Raw genomic sequence first — 19852 nt, forward strand, 5'->3', positions numbered from 1 at the left:
TTTCTTTGTTTTTTAAGACAGTTTCTCTGTGTAATAGCCCTTGCCGTCCTGGGCTCTCTCATTGCCTCTCGTTATAGACCAGGTTAACCTTGAATTCACAGCTATCTATTTGCCTGTCTCTGCCTACTAAGTTCTGGCATTAAAGGCGTGTGTCACTAAGCCAGGCAATTAGGAAATTTTGATAAATGCTTAAAATATTAAGTTTTATGCTTATTCCAGCCCCTTGTTATTTCCTGACACTCGATCTTTTGGCACCCAGATGGAATGTGTATTGCGTGCTCCCCTGGCCTTTGCCTTAAAGAAGAAAAAAGCATATGTGGCTTTATTGTGGTTCTAAGAATTTGTGGGAGAATGTGAGTGTCACCTGGACCTGAGTCCAGGAGGTGTCTTCCAGGAGAAACTGAGGCAGAGGTCTCTAAAAAGCAAAGTGGAAGCATTTGAGGAGGAAGACCACTACCGGAAGGGAACTCAAGGGTGGCTTCCGCTTTACTTGTTGCAAAGTGGACTTTGTTCTGATAAATACAGCTAAGCATACAAGCACTGAGGCCACGGGATAGCTTTGCCAGGAATAGAAGAAGTTTTGGTTCAATTACCTCAAAGAACATTGTTCTAGAAGTATTCCGTTGTTGATAAGCCTTGTCCAGAGTTTGTTTAGAATCAAAATAGATTAACCATGCCATTCTATTTCAAAATAGGTCACGCGGTAGGGGATCCAGTTAAAAAAGGATACATTAAGTAGGTTTTCTATCTTTAATCCACATGTTAATGTTAAGTCTCACAATGCTGAATCCAGTCTTTTAGTGGCTGGCTGTCAGGTGAGTGGGCTGGCTAGTTTTATGTCAACCGGACACACACGCTAGAGTTATCTGAAAGGAGAGAGCCTCAATTGAGAGAATGCCTCCAGAAGAACAGGTGTGGGGTACCCGGCGGTGGTGTCGCGCGCCTTTAAACCCAGCACTCGGGAGGCAGAGGCAGGTGGATCGCTGTGAGTTCGAGGCCAGCCTGGTCTACGAAGTGAGTCCAGGACAGCCAAGGCTACACAGAGAAACCCTGTCTCGAAAAACAAAAACAAAGCAAAACAAGAAAGAACAGCTGTGGGGCCCCGCCCATTGTGGGTGGTGCCATTCCTGAGCTTGTGGTCCTGGGTTCTTTAAGAAAGCAGATGCTGTAATGGGGTGGGGGTGAGGAGGCGGCTGGAGAGATGGCTCAGAGGTTAAGAGCACTGGCTGTTCTTCCAAAGAATAGAAAATGCTTTCTAAATATCAAGATGGCATCTTGATGTGGCGCTTAGCCTGCTGATCTTTTGCTACAGGGATAACCCTAGTGTGCCCATGGTTGAAGATCCTGAATTCAATTCCCAGCAACCACATGGTGGCTCACAACCATCTATGATGAAATCTGGTGCCCTGTTCAAGTGTATATTTAAAAAAAAAAAAAAACAGTCGTCTTTGAGGGCTGAGGTCTATACTTACCTGTGGCTAGAAGAGTAAGTATTTAGAGTGCAGTTAGGAATTATACTGGCTAAGAAAAGTACCAGCAATAGGTTCTTCTCTGAGAATCCATGACCTCATCAGCCCTGTGTAGTCTCTGGGCTGCTGGTAATGTGCGGGTGGAAAAGTGAAGGGTGGTGGTGGTGGGATGATCAAAGGGACAGCATAGGCACTAGGGTGGGGAGGAGGGTGGGGAGGAGGGTGAGAGAAGGGAGGGAGGAAGGGGGAGGAGGGGGCAGAGGGCCATGTGAACTTGGCCAGGGGAATGTCAGCATGCCCACCGTTTTCTGACTGCCTTGCAAAACTCATGGCCTCCCTTGCACTTGTGCCTTTCCAACGTTAAGTAATTCCTGTCGTGCAATAACCTGAATGTATGGGCAGGAATTCTGTGGAATGGAGCTGACCGCCTTGGAAGAGGTCGACAGTGATGGTACCAAGTGAACCTGACCCGGATTCCCTAAGTCGGTACTCTCAGTCTGTCAGTCTGCCATCCTTGATCTCTGTAGGCCCTAATGCATGTGTGCCCCTGCTACTTGTTAATAACGCCGGAGGCTCTTAAGTCACCTTAGGTCACGAACTATAGCTATTGGCATCTTTCCAGTAGTTACTGAAAATGCCACACCAATCTGTGCCTGCCTCTGGAGCTAGCCACCTGGCGTGGATTCGCCCTTTAAACACTGCTCTCTTGAGTGGAGCTCGCCGACTGTGAGAGCTACAAACATGATGGAATCAATAATTATTGTCAAGCTTAGCAAATAAGTCTATAACGACTGCATGAGTAATTATTGTAAAGCACCGGGAAACCTCAGTGTTTGCATTAGCTGGATACTTTGAGGCCAAAGTCCAGAGGGAGATTGCAGAATAGAAAATGCTTTCTAAACATCAAGATGGCATCTTGATGTGGCGCTTAGCCTGCTGATCTGTTGCTACAGGGATAACCCTAGTCTGTCCATGGTTGAAGCCACCTGTAAATAACAACTTTATATGTTCTATGGAGCTGGATACTGAGCCCAGGCTTCCTGTGCTCTGCATCTTCTTTACTCACCTTGTAAGATTTTTTTTAACAAGATTTAAAATATTTATTTAGCGTATGCCCATGTGTGAATGTGAGCATGCGCATATACCATGAGTGGATGTGAGGTCAGGACCGCTTGCTGGAGTTGTTCCCTCCTTCTAGGAATCAAACTCAGGTTGCCAGGCTTGAACAGTGAGCCCCTTCACTATGGAGCCATTTTGCAGGCTCCAGATATTTTTGTTTTTTTATAACGTTTGAAAATCTTCCCCAAGTAGATGATAAATAATTAAAGTCTAACTCAATGTAATAATAGCTATAAATTGTGTGTGTGGGTTTGTGTGCTGCTAATGACTGTCCATTGCTTTCCAAATTATAGTATAAAAACTTGGAAAATCTGGATATCTATATTACATTATTCTGTATGCATGCCAGAAGAGGGCACCAGCTATCCTTATAGGTGGTTATGAGCTACCATCCTGGGAATTGAACTCAGGACCTCTGGAAGAGTAGCCAGTGCTCTTAACTTCTGAGCCATCTCTCCAGCCCCCTTGTTTTGTTTTGTTTTGTTTTGTTGAGACAGGATTTCTCTGTGTCCTGGAGTTGCTTTTTGTAGACCAGGCTGGCCTTGAACTCACAGAGATCCACTTGTCTCTACCTATTGAGTGCTGGGATTAAAGGCGTGAGCCACCGTGCCTGGGCTGTAGATATACATTTTTTAAAAATCCTGAGTAGTTGAGAAAATTATCTGGATTGCAGGATAGCAGAGTATGTGAATACTAATCTTATTTTGGAAAGCATTCTTTCATTTACTAGAAGGATGTATGTATGTATGTATACATATATATATATGTATATGTATACACACACACACATAATTGGATTTATACAATCAAAATATGGAACCTCGTGAATTCTTTTTGTTGTTGTTGTTGTTTTTGTTTTTTCGAGACAGGGTCTCTCTGTTTAGCCTTGGCTGTCCTGGACTCACTTTGTAGACCAGGCTGGCCTCCAACTCACAGCGATCCACCTGCCTCCGCCTCCCGAGTGCTGGGATTACAGGCATGCGCCACCACGAAGACTTTAGGTTCTGTTCAAATAAAGCAGACAACAAAGTGACACATAAATATGTCCCCCTTACAGGTAAACATTGGGAAGATGGACTCGCCCATTGAAAAGTGGAATCTAATCATTGGCAACTTGGCTTTAAAGCAGGTGAGCAACACATATGTATTTACGGATCTGTGGTGTGAAGTTGACCGCGTGTTTCAGGAGATATCAGAATAACTTAGTACCTGGAAAAGGTTATGGAATCAGTTATAATCGATGCCCATGGTCTTTGAAAGTTATTTTCTTTCTAGAAGTGGATCAAGTTCTTCCAAATGTAGAAAAGTATACAAATACTGAAAAGCAAAAAACATACTATAACTGTAATAGAGCTAGCTTTTGTGTTAATATTTATACAAATATGGAAGACTTCATTGTTTTAGTGCTGCCTTAGCTACTGTTCTATTGCTACGAAGGAATATCATGACCAGCTCTTACAGAAGAAAGAATTTCAGCGTGGGCTTGCTCACAGTTTCAGAGTCTGATCGTCACGGCTGGACAGAGGCAGGCATGGTGCTTGAGCAGTAGCTTGGAGCTTTACATCCTGAGCCATAAGCAGCAGGCAGAGAGGAGGGCGAGGGGAGGGGAAGGGAGGGGAAGGGAGGGGAGGGGAAGGGAGGGAGGGACAGGGACAGATACCAGGCCTGGGAAGGGCTTTTGAAACTTCAAAGTCCACTCCCAGTGACACACCTCCTCCAACAAGGCCCATTTCCTAATCCCCACTGATTGGTAACTAAGCATTCAGATACATGAGCCTACAGGGCCATTCTTGCTTAAGCCCCCACATGTGCTATATCTCTGCTTTTATTTATGACTCTACTTTTGTACTATGAGTATATTTTTTTAGGGGGTGGGGAACAAGGAAACAGGAGCTCACGTATCCCAGGCTGGCCTTAAATGTTTTATGTGGGACAGGATGACCTTGCACTTGCCATGCGCCTGCCTCCTCCTGAGTGTGAGAATTACAGATGTTTGCCTCTGGTCCTGGCTTATGTGGGGACTGGGGTTAGGCCCACTGCTCCGTGCATGTTAGGCAAGTGCTTTTCCAGCTGGCCCCATCTCTAGCCCTGTCTTTATTGTTTTTGAGACAGACTTCCAGTGTTGCTCAGGATGGTCTTAAACTCATACAGAATCCTCTGCCTCTGCCTCCGAGTGCTGGGATTAAAGGCTTGCTCCACCTTGCCTGGCTCGTACCCTGCTTTTTGTGTTTTACTTGTTTGTATTAGTTTTTATTCTTGTTTTTCGAGGCAATATCACTGTGTTTCTCAGTCTGGTCTCAAACTTCTGGATTCAAGTTAGTCTTCCTGGGTCTACAGGAACCCAATACCAAGACTGCCGGCTTTAGTGTTTGTTTGCTTGTTTGTTTGAGACAAGTTTTCTCTGTGTAGCCTTGTATGTGTATTTCTAAGTGTATTCGTTGCTCAGTTAAACTGAACTCTTCTCTGGTCGCCCATTTGCTTATGTTGGTTGTCCCTAGTTAAGGCTACCATTAATGTTAATAAAGCTTTCCTTTTCTTTCTTTCTTTCTTTCTTTTTTTTTTTTTCCAATAGGGTTTCTCTGTGTAGCCCTTGCTGTCCTGGACTTACTTTACAGACCAGGCTTCTGACTTCCAGAGTGCTGGGATTACAGGCATGTGCCACCACACCTGGTATTAATTAATAAACCTTTTTAATTACCAATAATATATGTCCTGAGTCAGGAATTATCTATTGTCTATGGCTCTTTCTAACCCGAGGTGTCTCTTCTGCCACTTCATCTATTCTCTTCTGATTCTCAGTCAAAGATATCACCTATCACGAGTAACTGGAGAGATGGCTCAGAGGTTAAGGGCACTGACTACTCTTCCAGAGGTCCTGAGTTCAATTCCCAGAAACCATATGGTGGCTCACAACCATCTATAATGTGATCCGATGCCCTCTTCTGGCTTGCAGGTGTACATGCAGCCAGAACACTGCATGCATAATAAATAAATAAATCTTTAAAAAAAAAAAAGAATTCCTGAAAATAAGAAAGTCAAATCCGAGCTATAACCTCATCTCAAACATAAACCAGCTGTAGAGCCTTTGCTAATTTATATAACCTTCCTGGGCTTCATTTTTGTCTTTTCCGTCTAAGAACCTATCAGTTTGACCTTGTAGGAATCTTAGCAGGATTGGTAAAAAAAAAAACTTAGGAGCAGTCCTGGGTGGGGATTGTATATCAGTGGGCGAGTTCTTGCCTAACATGCAAGAATTTTGTCCCCTGCAACAACAACAACAACAAAACCAAGACCTTCCAAATGTGAATAGAGTACTGCAACAAATTTAAAAAATCGAAAATATATGGATTTAAACACTTAACACTCTGAAGTGGTAAATGTGTCATTAAGTGCTCCATACAGGCACTGTGACAATCCCCCCCTCAGCCTCTGGCACTCTGTCCTCCCTTCCTTGCCATCCTCTCTCCTAGACCTGCTGGTTAGGATGGTTGCCAGAGATGGCTAGGAATTTGCTGAGGTAGCTGCCAAAATTGAATGCCTCTTTGTCCTACTCACCCAAGGACATGTGAGAAACAGAGAAGTTGGGTGGACCCAGCATTGACACCACAGATGCTCACCAGTGAGGCGGTGGTTGCTTGGAGCGGTTACCACTGACAAAAGGGAGAAGAGAAGATGGCGGCTGTAGGTTGGGTCAGGGGAAAGGTTATCTTCTTCTTGAAGTTCGCCAGCAACGCTTGTGAAGGAGAAGATAAGTGTAAAGTGCTTGTGAATAAGGACAGGCCTGGAAGGGTGGGAGAGATGGCTCAGCGGTTAAGAGCACAGGCTGCTCTTCCAGAGGATGAGGTTTGGTTCTCACCACCCACATCACGTGGCCCACGAACACGACACCTGTAACTTCAGCTCCAGGGCATTAATCAATCTCTCAGCATCTAAGGGGCAGAGGCAGGCAGATCTCTGTGAGTCTGAGGTCAGCGTGGTTTACACAGCGAGTCCCAGACCATCTAGGATGACATAGCGAGAGTCTGTCTCAGCAATGGAACAGAAAAGATGCGTCCTCTCATTCCATGCCCATTGACACAGAACAGGGAAACTTAAGAGCTCACTGTCTTCAGCGGGGTTAAAACTGAAATCCAGCCGCCTCTTTAAAATGAAAGCAGTTCCGTTACAGTACACAGAAGCGTTCCTGAGTTTCTTGTACGTGACCACTAACTACTGAAAATTCAGTGTTTTAAAAACGGCTGATTGATCCGGGTTTTCCAAAACCTGTTTTCAGGTTCAGGCCACGGTGGTTGGTTTTTTAGCAGCTGTGGCGGCGATCATACTGGGCTGGATTCCGGAGGGGAAATATTACCTCAGCCATTCCATCCTTCTGTGCTCGAGCAGTGTGGCGACCGCCTTCATTGCATCTCTACTGCAGGGTAAGTGAATTTGTAAATGTCTGCTTGGCAGCGTTTGGCTCTTCAGTAAGACGATTGATTTCCCAGGATGATGACTTTTAAAATGGTACTTGGTCGTGATGAAAATTTCCACATAAACTTTAAAGAATCTTAGTTCAGATTCTTCCCCCACCCCCACCCCCTAGACAGGGTTTCTCTGTGTAGCCCTGGCTGTCCTGGATTCACTCTGTAGACCAGGCTGGCCTTGAACTCACAGAGATCCACCTGCCTCTTCCTCCCAAGTGCTGGGTCTATAGGTGTGCACCACATCTGACCGACAAAACTCCCAAACTTTAAGTTTCTTTGATAATGTAAGCATAATCTTGTGTTTATGCCTAAGGTAGCATATTTTTGGCTGTATGTTAAAAAAAAGACACAAGTTAAAAATTAACTGAGCAGGTTGGTGGTGGTGCATACCTTTGATCTCAGCAGTTGGGAGGCAGAGACAGGTGGATCTCTGAATTGGAGACCAGGCTGGTCTACAAAGCGAAGTCTAGGAGAACCAGGTCTACACAGAGAAACCCTGTCTCAAACATACCCCCTCCATATAAAAAATTAACTGCATTAGAATTTACAGGATTGCTGGGCATGGTGGCACACATGCCTGGCAGGCAGATCGCTTTGAGTTTGAGGCCAGCCTGGTCTACAAAGCAAGCCTAGGACAGCCAAGGATAGTGTCTCGAAAAACCAAACCAAAACCAAAACCAACAACAACAAAAAAAACCCCAAAATTTACAGGATTATCTTCTTTATATTTATTGATATGAACACTATGTAGGTACTGTGTATGTTACAGAATATAATCATTGAAGCTGGTTGTTTTTTTTTTTTAAGTTTGGTTTTTTTGAGTCAGGTTCTCTCTATGAAGCCCTGATTGTCCTGGAACTCTCTCTGTAGAGCAAGATGGCCTCAAACTCACAGACATCCCCCTACTTGTGCCTCCCAGTGTTTGTGATCAAAGGCATGCTTAATCATGCCTGGGTAGTTCTTGCTGCATTTTAAAAATAGTAACGAAAACTTATTTCTGACTTTGTTTCATTCAGAAAGTTTCTCAAAAACTTTCAACGTATGAAATGTGAAATATCAACAATTTTCAGGACTCATATTTAAATGCATTTTTAATGCTTCTCACCTTACTGCACTTCACTGCAGAAGCTTGATATTGTAACCATCGTAATATACGTGAAGTGGGTAGGTCCTATAAACTACACTTCATAGGGCCAGGGAAGTCTCCCATTAGGTCTTTAAAGGTACTGACTCGGGAGAAAAGTTTCTGTAGATGCCCATCTCAGATGGTTATATAAACATTTTCACATCCTCCCTGCCTTTCTTCTTTCTTTCTTTTTTTAAAAAAGATTTAATTATTTATTATATATTCAGTATTCGGCCTGCATGTACACCTGAACTCTGGAAGAGGGAACCAAATCTCATTATAAGTGGTTGTGAGTCACCATGTGTTTGCTGGGAATTGAACTAATGACCTCCGAAAGAGCAGACAGTGCTCTTAACCACTGAGCCATCTCTCCAGCCCTCTTTCTTCTTCTAATGCATTATGAAAAGAGTGACTCTGTTGATGAGAATAAAACCTCATGGTATGTAAGACATGAGCATCATTTGGTACAAGACACTCCTCCTCCTCCTCCCCCTCCTCTTCCTCCCCCTCCTTTTCTTCCTCCTTCTTTTTTAAAGATTTATTTATTATGTATACAGTGTTCTGCCTGCATGTATGCCTACACGCCAGAAGAGGGCACCAGATCTCATTATAGATGGTTGTGAGCCACCATGCAGTTACTGGGAATTGAACTCAGGACCTCCGGAAGAGCAGATAGGCTCTTAACCTCTGAGCCATCTCTCCAGCCGACAACAAGTGTTCTTAACCACCGAACAAATCATCTCCCAAGAGTGTCTTTTATAAGTATCCTCTATTCTGAAGTCTAGTAGCCAGATTTTGACTATGTCCTGCTTCCTAATACTTTGCCTAATAAAATGAAGGCTTTTTAGTTACCGAATATGGCATGATTGTTTTGTTATTATGCATACAAATAGGGTTCCTCTCTTTCTTGCATTTTCATACTTCAAGGGTAAAAATGAAAATCTATGGTTTGCTGGGGCTGGAGAGATGGCTCAGTGGTTAAGAGCACTGTCTGCTCTTCGAAAGGACCCGGGTTCAATTCCCAGCACCCACATGGCAACTCACAACTATCTGTAACTCCAAGATCTGACACCCTCACACCAATGCACATAAATTAAAAATTAAATAAAAAATATTAAAAAAAAAAAAGAAAAGAAAATCTATGGTTTGCTATGTATGCATTACATTTAAAGCATGCGCCTCATTAAATTCAAATTTTAAATTTTCACTCGATTTGATAGTAAATGCAACACTGAACTGATACCTTCCGTGATCCCTCGCAGTTTGCTGAAGGGCGTTTTGCCCTAGTGGTTACAGCTAAATGTTGTGTTTGCTTAATCGGTTTATTTGAGCGTTCTAACTGGAGCTGGTGTGCTGTTTATCATCCACGCTGCGTATTTCAGTAATTTGGGGAATGGATTTTTCTGAGTCAGCATCAAAGGTAAACGATCCTTCTTTCTCCTAGGAATAATAATGGTTGGAGTTATCGTTGGCTCAAAGAAGACGGGCATAAACCCTGACAACGTGGCCACGCCCATCGCTGCTAGTTTTGGCGATCTGATCACTCTCGCCATATTAGCTTGGATAAGTCAGGGTCTGTACGCCTGCCTCGGTAAGTTGACTTGAAAGTAAGCATGATTATTATTCAGAGTCTCCAAACGCAATGTGACGTGTCAGGAGTTGGGGTGACTGTCATCTGTTAGAACTAGTGGTGCACGTGGTTAGAAGAGGGTAGCTTGTCCCTTGGTTACGTGTTGTGCTTCTCATATATGTATTTTTTCTTTCTTAGTTCGGAACGCTAAGATAATATTTATCCTCTGTGATTTCTTCCATTCTGCCCTGTGCCCTGCTCTTCTTTCTTGAGGCAACCTCTTGTTCATGTAGCCCCGGGCTATCCTCAAACTAGCTATGTAGCCAAGGCTCACCTTAAAATTGTACCTGCCAAGTATTTGCTTACAGGTGTGTGCTGCAACACTTAGGTATCCTTTGTAATTTCAGATGAGAAAATGGAGGATCATGGGAGTTATACATGCTCCCCAGCTTGACACATTACTGGCACTGTAGTTGAACACAGGCCTGTCATACTCCGTAATTTCTGTTCTGTTATGTATTTTGAACATGAGAATAGAGGGTAATCATGTCTTGTGTGCATGCGTGCCTGTGCACATGCGTGTATTACATGCATGCGTGTGTGTATGTATGTTTGTGCATGTGCCAGATGCCCAGTTTAAAAAAACAAACAGAACTTCACTACAATAAAATTATTACAAGTCAATCCAAAAGCAAATATTTATTCCCAAACTGCGGTGGGTTCTGTACAACTTTATGGTATAATTTTATGCATTTACAGTATACTTAGTTTGAAGAGGAGCTTCAGAAGTGTTCTTTTTCTTTTCTTTTTTTTTTTGCGGGGGGGGGGGCAGGGGGGGAGGTTTGAGACATGGCTTCTCTGGCTGTCCTGGATTCCCTTTGTAGACTAGGCTGGCTTTGAACTCACAGTGATCCGCCTGCCTCTGCCTCCCAAGAGCTGGACTAAAGGCGTGTGCCGCCACACCCGGCTCAGAAGTGTTCTTGTGAACTAAAGAAAGCTTTAACCTGTCAAATGCAATAAGCCTTGTAGGGATTTTGGCAGTAGCAAGGACAGCTTCATTCAGTGTCTGCTGCCACCTTGGCTTTGATTTGATGATGACATGAAGACTTCCTGTTCTGTTCAGCTACGTTTTTTTCTCACTTGAAGCTCAAGGAGCATCGGCCTGAAGTAACGTGTAGACAGTGAGAGGCCAGCATCACAAGCTCCTGTCCTGCTCTCATTGGCTCTGGGCTCTGTACTCAGGGACCGACACTCAGCGCGCTCAATTCCCTTTCCTCTCACAGGAAGCACAGGAAAGGAGAGTTGTGTTATTAAAGAAATAACCCTAAATCTCATTTAATTGTTAATGTTGGGGTAATACATTGATTCTGCCTTTTTTGAAATTTGCAATTTAAGACACAGATGCTAGACTAGGGGTAAATGCCAGCTTATATGCAGTCTAGGACACACCATGGTAAACTATTCTCTTACCCTGCTAAACTCCCCTCTCAACCCACAGGCAGACATCCGAGCAGCTTGTGGTCCTTACCCTATAGGACCCAGGCCGTTAAGTGTACTGGGTGGGTGGGTGGGTGGGGCGTAGTTATCCAGCCAGGCATGGTGGCACACATCCGTAATCCTACCATTTGGGTAGCCGAGGCAGGAGAATTGAGAGTTTGGGACCAGTATATGAGATCCTGTCTCAAGACTGACTGTCATCAGTAGGAAGCCAGTAAGAGCCTGAGCAGGGTGCTCAGCCCTTTGACCTTTGAAATTAGAGTTTTTCCCTGCTCTGAGAAGGAGAGAAGAGAAAAGGGACATACGAGAGGGTGAAGTCTTTCTTTGCAGCTCTATTAAGAAGCTAGAAATGGCACAGATTAACTGTGGGTGATGACACACACCTGTAATCCCAGCCACCCACAGCCATCTGTAAGCCCAGTCCCAGATGACCTGAGGGCATCTTCTGGCCTCCTTGTGTACCAGGCATGCTCGTAGTATGCAGACATACTTGCAGATAAAACACCCCTACAGACAGAATAAATAAGTAAACGGCGTGATCGCAATGTGTTGTCATCCAAAGCTTGCAGTATTTTGAGAGTTGCGTGGTGGGTCGGTGGGGGTCTCACTATGTATCTGAGGCTGGCTTCTCAAACTCAATTGGGACCACGGGTGTGAACTGGCACATTCAGCATCCCTTCGATTGTTTGTTTGTTTTGTCAAGCTGAGGGCTGAACCCAAGACCTTGCCCTGTGGTGCCTTACCTAGTATGTGGAGGAGGACAGAGTGCAGTGTTGCCGTAGTTTTAGAACAGTGTTATTAAATATTGCTTAGGATGTTCTAGGCCTTCGTCCGGCTTCTGAAAGTTGGCCTAACACCATTCCAACTTGCACTGTTACAGGTCCTTTTCATCCCATCTGTGTAATTGGGGCCCCGAGGGATTTCCTTTTCTAAATGGGCTACCAGTTAATTCCGTAGTTAATTTAAGAGCTCACAGGTGTTCTGAGATGTCACCGTGTTTGGACTGCAGAAGCCGCTGCATCTTGAGCACTAGGGGGCCTCAGAAGCTCAGCAGTTAGGTGCCCGGCATTTTCATCCTGGCTACAGAGATTAGAAGTAGGCACTTTTAAAATTCAAGAGCCCATTCATCTTGCTGAGAAGCCCAGGCCTTGGAAACAAAGTTTCTGAACTACACTGCAAACACCAGCAGCGTTTAGAGAAGATCTTCTCAGTAGATGTAAGCTTTGGCTCTAGAGGCTGTGTACTACAAAGGAGCGAAGGATTGGACGCTGGAAAAGTTTCACGGGGTCAGTTCATGAAAAGGGCACAACAGTTGTAAATACGTATGTACCCTGTGTCAGTGCTCCTAAATATAGAAAGGTAATTAACAGGTTGGAAAGCCGTAGAGGAACAATACAAGAAGGGAGGGGACTCCCAGCACCTCTCTTGCGACAAGCACAGTGAAGAAACACCGGGCGTGGCGATGTACCCTTTCCATGTTAGCCTGAAGGGCTACAAAGCGTTCCACCCAGCAAGCCCACGGTGTGCGTTTTCCTCATGTGCGCAGATCACTCTCTGGAATAGACCCCATAGGAAGCCATGAAACAGAGCATCACACTTTTAGGAAGTGGGCATCAGGTCATATCTGTTGTCACCGTGATGCTGAGAAACAGAAAGCAGTGGCAGAGGACAAAGTGGAAAAATATATATAAGTATAGAAATATACACAAATTCAACAGCACACCTCAAGCAGGCGGTGTGGCGCAGAGGAGCTCGGAATGGAAACTAAACACGTCAAGGCAACGAGAGTGGAAACAGTGTTCCATAACCTAAGGGCGCAGCACAGGCAGTTCTAAGGAGGACACTCACAGCTGTAAGTGCTTGTATTAAAGAAGGTGGCAGGCACCCTAATACTACACAGCAGGAAACTGAAAAAAAGGCAAACTAAACCCAGGGCTAACAGAAGGCGTGAAGGAAGTAAGTATAGTTAAACCAAGTAGGAAAGCTATCGAGTAAGTCAGCAAAATGAAAGCTTGCTTTTTCTGACAATGAAGATAACTAACAAAAATCTTAGCTAGACTAAGAAGAGAAATGACTCTAAGCGAAAAAGACCAGAAAGGAAAGCACAGGTGTTATAATGGGTACCTCAGAACGGGAAGGTCATAAAAGGCTATTATGAAGAATTACATCGCCTCTGGGGAATGGATACATTTCTGTAAACATAGAGCCACTGAGATTGAGTCCGGACGAAACACAAAACCTGACTAGACAAGTAGCCCGGAGTAGTAATTAAAAAGAAAAGAGGATTGCCATGAGTGTGGAGCCAGCCTGGGCTACAGAGTGAGACCTCAGCAACACACCAAGACACAAATAAATGTTAAAAGATTTAAAACCCCAGACAACAAATGCTTCCCGAGAAAGAAGCATCCCTAGAAAATGCGTCCAGGCTTGTTTGATGAGACAGGCAGCTTAGCCTGCTTTCAAGGCCAGAGACCCTGGTAAAGCCACGGGCCAGGAGCTCCGATGACCAGGGCAGCTGCCTCCTCCATCAGTGGAAAGCGTTGCCTCTGTGGTGATGCAGGGTAGTGGCGGCCACTCTCGCCACTTCTGCTCAGCATCCTGCTGGAACTAACAAGAGCAGCCAGACAGGAAAAGCGACGAAAGGCATCCAGGTGAAACGCAGGCGTTAATTATCCCTTTCTGTAGATGACACAGTCCTGTGTGTACAAAAACATAAAGGACTCTGAAGATTCCATTAAAAGGATTGTGGAACTAATAAGTGGAGAAAGGTTTCATAATGTGAATCAGTGTACAAAACTCAGTGGCATTTCTTTTCTTTTCTTTCTTTTTCTTTCTTTCCCTTTCCCTTTCCCTTTCCCTTTCCCTTTCCCTTTCTTTTCCCCTTCCCTTTCCTTTCCCTCCCCTCCCCTTCCCTTTCCACAGGGTTTCTCTGTGTAGCCTTGGCTGTCCTGGACTCACTTTGTAGACCAGGCTGGCCTCAAATTCACAGCGATCCCCCTGCCTCTGCCTCCTGAGTGCTGGGATTAAAGGCGTGCGCCACCATGCCCAGCTCAGTGGCATTTCTTTATGCCAGTAAAGAAGTATCTGAGCTGCAGGTGGTAGTGTGTGGCTGCAATCCTAACACTGAGAAAACCGAGGCAAGAGGATCTTGAGTTCAAATCCAGGCTGGGCTACACTGCAAGCTCCAAGCCAACCTTGCTTGGTAAGGAGACCCTGTCAGTAAATCCACCCACCCACATGTCCATCCGTGCTTTTATACTGAGGGGTTTTTCATGACTTTCTGTGCATTTGGTCAGTTTTCCCATTTTTTTTCAAGGCAGAGTTAGAACTTACCAAGAAAAGGATTTTCACATAGATTTATTTTTTGGCATTTTGGGAGAGAAAGCATCCCTGCAAAAAGGAATATTATCTCTGTGCAGGTAGTCTAAACAGCACAGTTTGTTTATTGTGCTAGGACTCATTTTAAAAAAAGATTTATTTATTATTAAACAGCGTTCTGCTCTCATGTGTGCCTGCATGTACACCTTCAGGCCAGAAGAGGGCACCAGATCTCATCATAGATGGTTTTGAGCCACCATGTGGTTTTTGAATTGAATTCAGGACTTTTGGGAGAATGGACAGTGCTCTTAACCTCTGAGCCATCTCTCCAGTCCCTTGTGCTGGGATTCTTGACTCTGAGCTGGAGAAGTATTAACCAGACTCAGGGGGTCAGAGGTTCCTTTCCCTCTCCGCACCCCCCTTTATTTTCTCTGCTTTCCTATTCTGCCTTAGTTTCTCCCTCTGGGGCCTCAGTTCCTTAATCTTAAGCGTTGTTTCTGAGGCCAAAATATGTTTTTGTAATCTCTGTGCTTCTAAAGAGGGATGGAGGCCTTGCTATCCAGGGAGTGAAAGATGTGCTGTGTCTCGTCTAAGGGGGGCATGAGAAGGTCCCAGCACAGAGAATAGAGGAGCTTCTCCAGATGGTACTCTGGGAGGGAAGATGTAAAGACTCAAGTTACTAAGCCTCATAAACAATAAACACATGGGGCTGGACAGATGGCTCAGAGGTGAAGAGCACTGCCTGCTCTTCCAAAGGTCATGAGTTCAAATCCCAGCAACCACATGATGGCTTACAACCATCTATGATGAGATCTGGTGTCCTCTTCTGGTGGGCAGGCATTGCACGCAGGCAGAACATTATATAGTAAATAAATAAATATTTAAAAAAAACAATAAACACAGAGAAACAGAATTGATGGTCTAATCCTAAAATTAGCACCAAAATATGACTTTAAAAAATTATGATACACTTGAGAACCCTGATGATAAATAATTAAAACTTGAGGCAAAATTTGAAATAGACTTGAATAGGAGGACTGAGATTGTATACAATATTCTACTCCTCCCATTTGTTTATTCTTTTGTTGGTTTATTCATAATAGCAGTAGTAAACTCCAAGATGCCAGTAATGGGTTGGTGTCTCATTAAGGAAGGAAATCAAAGCACTTCCCTGCAGTGTCATTTAACTAAGAGGAAGACCAGGTTTTAATTCTATATTTCACTCTCCCCATGTCTTCTGCCCTCTGTCTGTTATATGAGTCTGTGCCTGCCTGGAGTCGGTCTTCTAAACCTGTCCTATGTGACTATGTCTGTTTCTGAATACGTCTGTCCTGGTGTGTCTGTCTGTGTGGCCCTGTCTTAGTTTGGGTTTCCATTGCTACAACAAAACACCACAGCCAAAAAGCAAGTTGGAGAGGAAAGTGTTTACTTGGCTTGCACTTACTTATTGCTGTTTATCACTGAAGGAAGTCAGGATAGGAACTCAAACAGGGCAGGAACCTGGAGGCAGGAGCTGAGGCAGAGGCCATGGAGGGGTGCCATGGTTTGCTCCTCATGGCTTGCTCAACCTGCTTCCTTATAGGCCCCAGCACCACCAGCCCAGGGATGGCACCACTCACTATGAGTTGCCCTTAACCCCCATCAATGGCTAATTAAGACAGTGCCATAGAGGCTTGTCTACAACTCATCTTTTGGAGGCATTCTCTCAATTGATGTCTTCTCCTTTCAGATAACTCTAGTGTGTGTGTTAAGCTGACATAGGACCAGCCAGCACAGTCACTAAAAAGGGACTTGGCTCTCTTTTCTTGAATAGCACAGAAGTTGCTCAGTAGAAAAGGAATGAGGGGGCTACTTTACATAAAATATTAACAGAGTTTTACAAGAGATTAAGTGATTGACTCCAGCCGACCCAGATAGCCGTATTATACACATCATTATTCATCAAACAATAGCCATGTATTATATTCAACATTTATGGTGGACATTCATTTTGTAAGACTGCTTGTTTCCAGCAAATGATTATAACACACATGCATTATTTTTTCATCAGGGGCATGGAAGAGTACATAATTTAAGATTACATTTATGCATTAGCTTGGCTTGATTATATGGGAAATCCAAGGAAAGTAAGGTTGATTGTTGCATTGTTCTTTTAAAGGAAGGTTAAACAGGCTGAGTGCACAGTAGGATAAGCATTCTTAGGTCACAGGTGATCTCACAATGTATTAGTAACTCTGGCTGTGAGGTCCGGCAAAAAAAATTCCCGTCTCTTAGAATGTAAGTTATTTTAGGAGCTGGAGAGATGGCTCAAAGGTTAAGAGCACTGACTTCTGCTCTTCCAGAGGTCCTGAGTTCAATTCCCAGCAACCTCATGGTAGCTCATACCCATCTATAATGTGACCTAATGCCCTCTTCTGTCCTGCAGGCCTACATGTAGGCAGAGCACTGTATGCGTAATAAATAATCTTAAAAAAAAAAAGAATGTAAGTTATTTTGATAATATTACATGGCCCCAATCTCTGGGATTGAGACTAAGACCCCTTGGGCTGTAAAAAAAAAAAAAAGAATCTACCAGAAATTATATACAGACAGTGTGGCAGAATATGAGAGAGCCACCCCTGAGGGATTTCAGTAGCGGAGCAGGTCAAATGAAAGTAGTGTGTGGTGGTAGTGACTCATGATGCATAAACTAACAGCGAGGGAATGGAAAGCAACCATGACCATCAAAGCATGAAACAAGGTTCTGGCCACGATAGATGTGTATATGGGACTTAGCTTTGTACACGAGAAGTTGTGCTCTTCTTTCATTCGAAGAGAATGCTCACATCTTCTGACAGTTCACAGGGTCAAGCGACTTTGTCTTCAAAACGTTCTCGAGACTGAAAGACTCTAGGAAAGCTTATTCTATTCAGGAGGATAAGGCCATGATAAGATTTTGAGTTCTGGGTGGGGTGGGCGTCTGTCTACCCTAAGCCAACACCAGGAGGCCTGAGTAAGATCTGCCTGTCATTCTGGGTACAGTGGCATCCCTTTCCTCTCAACACTAGGGAAGCGGAGGCAGGAGGATCGCTGTGAGTTCTGAGGCCAGCCTGGTCTACAGAGTGAATTCTAGGCCAGTCTTCAAAACAAAACAAAACAAAACAAAAGCAAAGATCTAATGGTCAGTTTTCACTGGGCTTGCACCTCCATTTTTGTGGTGCATTAAGTCAGGATGGTGGCGTGGTTTCACCTCCTGGGTTTTTAGGGATGTAGAGCAGACAGGCTGCTACCGTTTTGGATTGTGTGGACTTTATAGTCCTATTTAGCTAAAGGCACAGGAGGTCCATTAGTAGTTTTCTACTGCTCTGCTGAGGACAACAGAGTCTGTGCTCTCTTTGATTCACCAGTCATTTTCAGTCACCTATGACCCGTTTGTTTCTTGCCTCTGTGTAAGATGGGTTTAAGTTGAGTTCCGGGACTGTAACCTCACCCACCAGCATCACTACAGCTGTGGCTTATAGACACTGTGGCCACTCCTGTTTTATATGTGCTAGCTATAGAAGTAAACCGAGGGTTGGAAATGTCTCCTTAATTGTAGGTGAGGACTTTCCAGCATCGCTACAGTTGTTGTAGCTTACAGACACAGTGGCCACCCCTACAGTACATACGCTAGGAATAGAAGTAAACTGAGGGTTGGAAATGTCCCTGTAATTCTAGGCGAGGACTTTCAATGCCAGCTTCTATTATTGGACTGTGCACAGACTGATTTCCAAGCCTGCAGCTGACAGTAACAGACTCTATCTTTTGAACATAATGCACCAACACTGGCTGCTAAAGACATTCATTTAAAAGGGAGTTGACTAAGATGGAAAAATCTCCGCATCGAAAGAGAATGAACATTTACTGACTTGAGAAAAAGTACCAGCTTTTCTCTTCTTAGACGAGGTCTCAGAACCAAAATCCTTGGGTTACCTAGGAAAGGTGACCAGCCAGCCAAAGCTCCATGGCAGCCGTCGACGCCAGCTAGTTCAACCCTTTGAGAGCACAGAGGCGCCCCCTAGCGGTTGATGGCGGGCTCTAGCGTCTCACTAAGGATGTGTTGACGTGGACTTACCAGGACGACCACTGTGCTTGCTTTAACTTAAAGCACTGTGCCATCTTTGAGTGATTTTTAGAATACCAATTCTCCAAGAAAGTGTGACAGTTAGTGGACTTTTGGGAAGAAGCGCATAGTGTGTGTTACTGCGTTCCTCACACAGAACCTCACAGAACCAGCTGGTATATAAAATGTGTCACTTCATAGTCAGAGGAATTTAGGTGAGGCCCTCCATGCAGCAAGGGAGAAGTAGCTGGAAAAAGCTGCCAACTCTACACTAGGTGCGACCACTGAAGTGTTCTGGTGGTCAACAGTTCAGCAGAATCAGAGTAATCTGTACAACTTTGGCTCGGTGAATAGCTACTTTTCTGTGGTTTATTTCAGCACAGGATATGTACTATACATGCGAACTCCTGAGGGTGTGAAAACCCCAGCGTTTCATGTATTCTAGTTTTCTTTTTTAAAATATTTATTTATTTATTTTTAATTTATGTGCATTGGTGTGAGGGTGTCAGATCTTGGAGACAGTTGTGAGCTGCCATGTGGGTACTGGGAATCGAACCCGGGTCCTTTGGAAGAGCAGACGGTGCTCTTAACTACTGAGCCAACTCTCCAGCCTGTGTTCTAGTTTTCTTGTGGAACAGTTCGCCCGATTCAAATGCTTGGTGGCTCGAGACAATGCAGTGGCATTTCCTCCTTTCTAGGGTTTAGACACCCAAAATCATCCAAATAGGACAGATGCTGAGGTGTTGGCAGTGCCGGCTCCTTCTCGAAGCTCAGGGAGAGAGCCTGGTTCCTGCCCTTCCCGCCTGGCAGCTGCTGGCACGCCCTGGTTTTGGTGCCTGCTTCTGTCCACACTGCTCTTTCCTCTTGTCCTGTCTCCCTCTTATTAGGATAGCAGTGATCGCACCTAGCGCCCACTCGGATCATCCACACAGCCGTCTCACATCAACAGTCACGCTTCAGGGCGTATCCTTGTGGGTCAGTATAGAGCTCAGCGCAACACTCAACAGTGTATCGATAGCTTAATATGAAATATTGTTCTGACCAGGATCCGCTAAGCACATTTCATTTAGAAAAGGGGCATTATCTTACACTTTAATATGATGCAGATGTTTGTGTCTGGCTTTTAATTGACCATTTTCTTTTGCTAATTGTGCCATTAATGGTTTTCTAAAACTAATTCTTTAATTTTATGGCGGCATTTAAACACCA

At 44.3% G+C, this 19852-nt stretch overlaps 1 protein-coding gene across 11 annotated transcripts in view; it reads left to right on the forward strand.

Moving 5' to 3' along the window:
• Nucleotides 1-19852, forward strand: part of SLC41A2 (solute carrier family 41 member 2) — a 94942-nt gene that overhangs the window by 30794 nt on the left and 44296 nt on the right. For all 11 annotated transcript variants that reach the window (XM_084796314.1, XM_084796309.1, XM_084796306.1 and 8 more), the window contains 3 exons: nucleotides 3646-3717; nucleotides 6862-7006; nucleotides 9622-9768. In XM_084796314.1, the coding sequence (XP_084652440.1) occupies nucleotides 3646-3717; nucleotides 6862-7006; nucleotides 9622-9768 (364 nt within the window). The remainder of the gene's footprint in view (nucleotides 1-3645; nucleotides 3718-6861; nucleotides 7007-9621; nucleotides 9769-19852) is intronic.

The sequence above is a fragment of the Acomys minous genome (assembly GCF_964271855.1).
Source record: "Acomys minous genome assembly, chromosome: 9".
Taxonomy (NCBI): Eukaryota; Metazoa; Chordata; class Mammalia; order Rodentia; family Muridae; genus Acomys; species Acomys minous.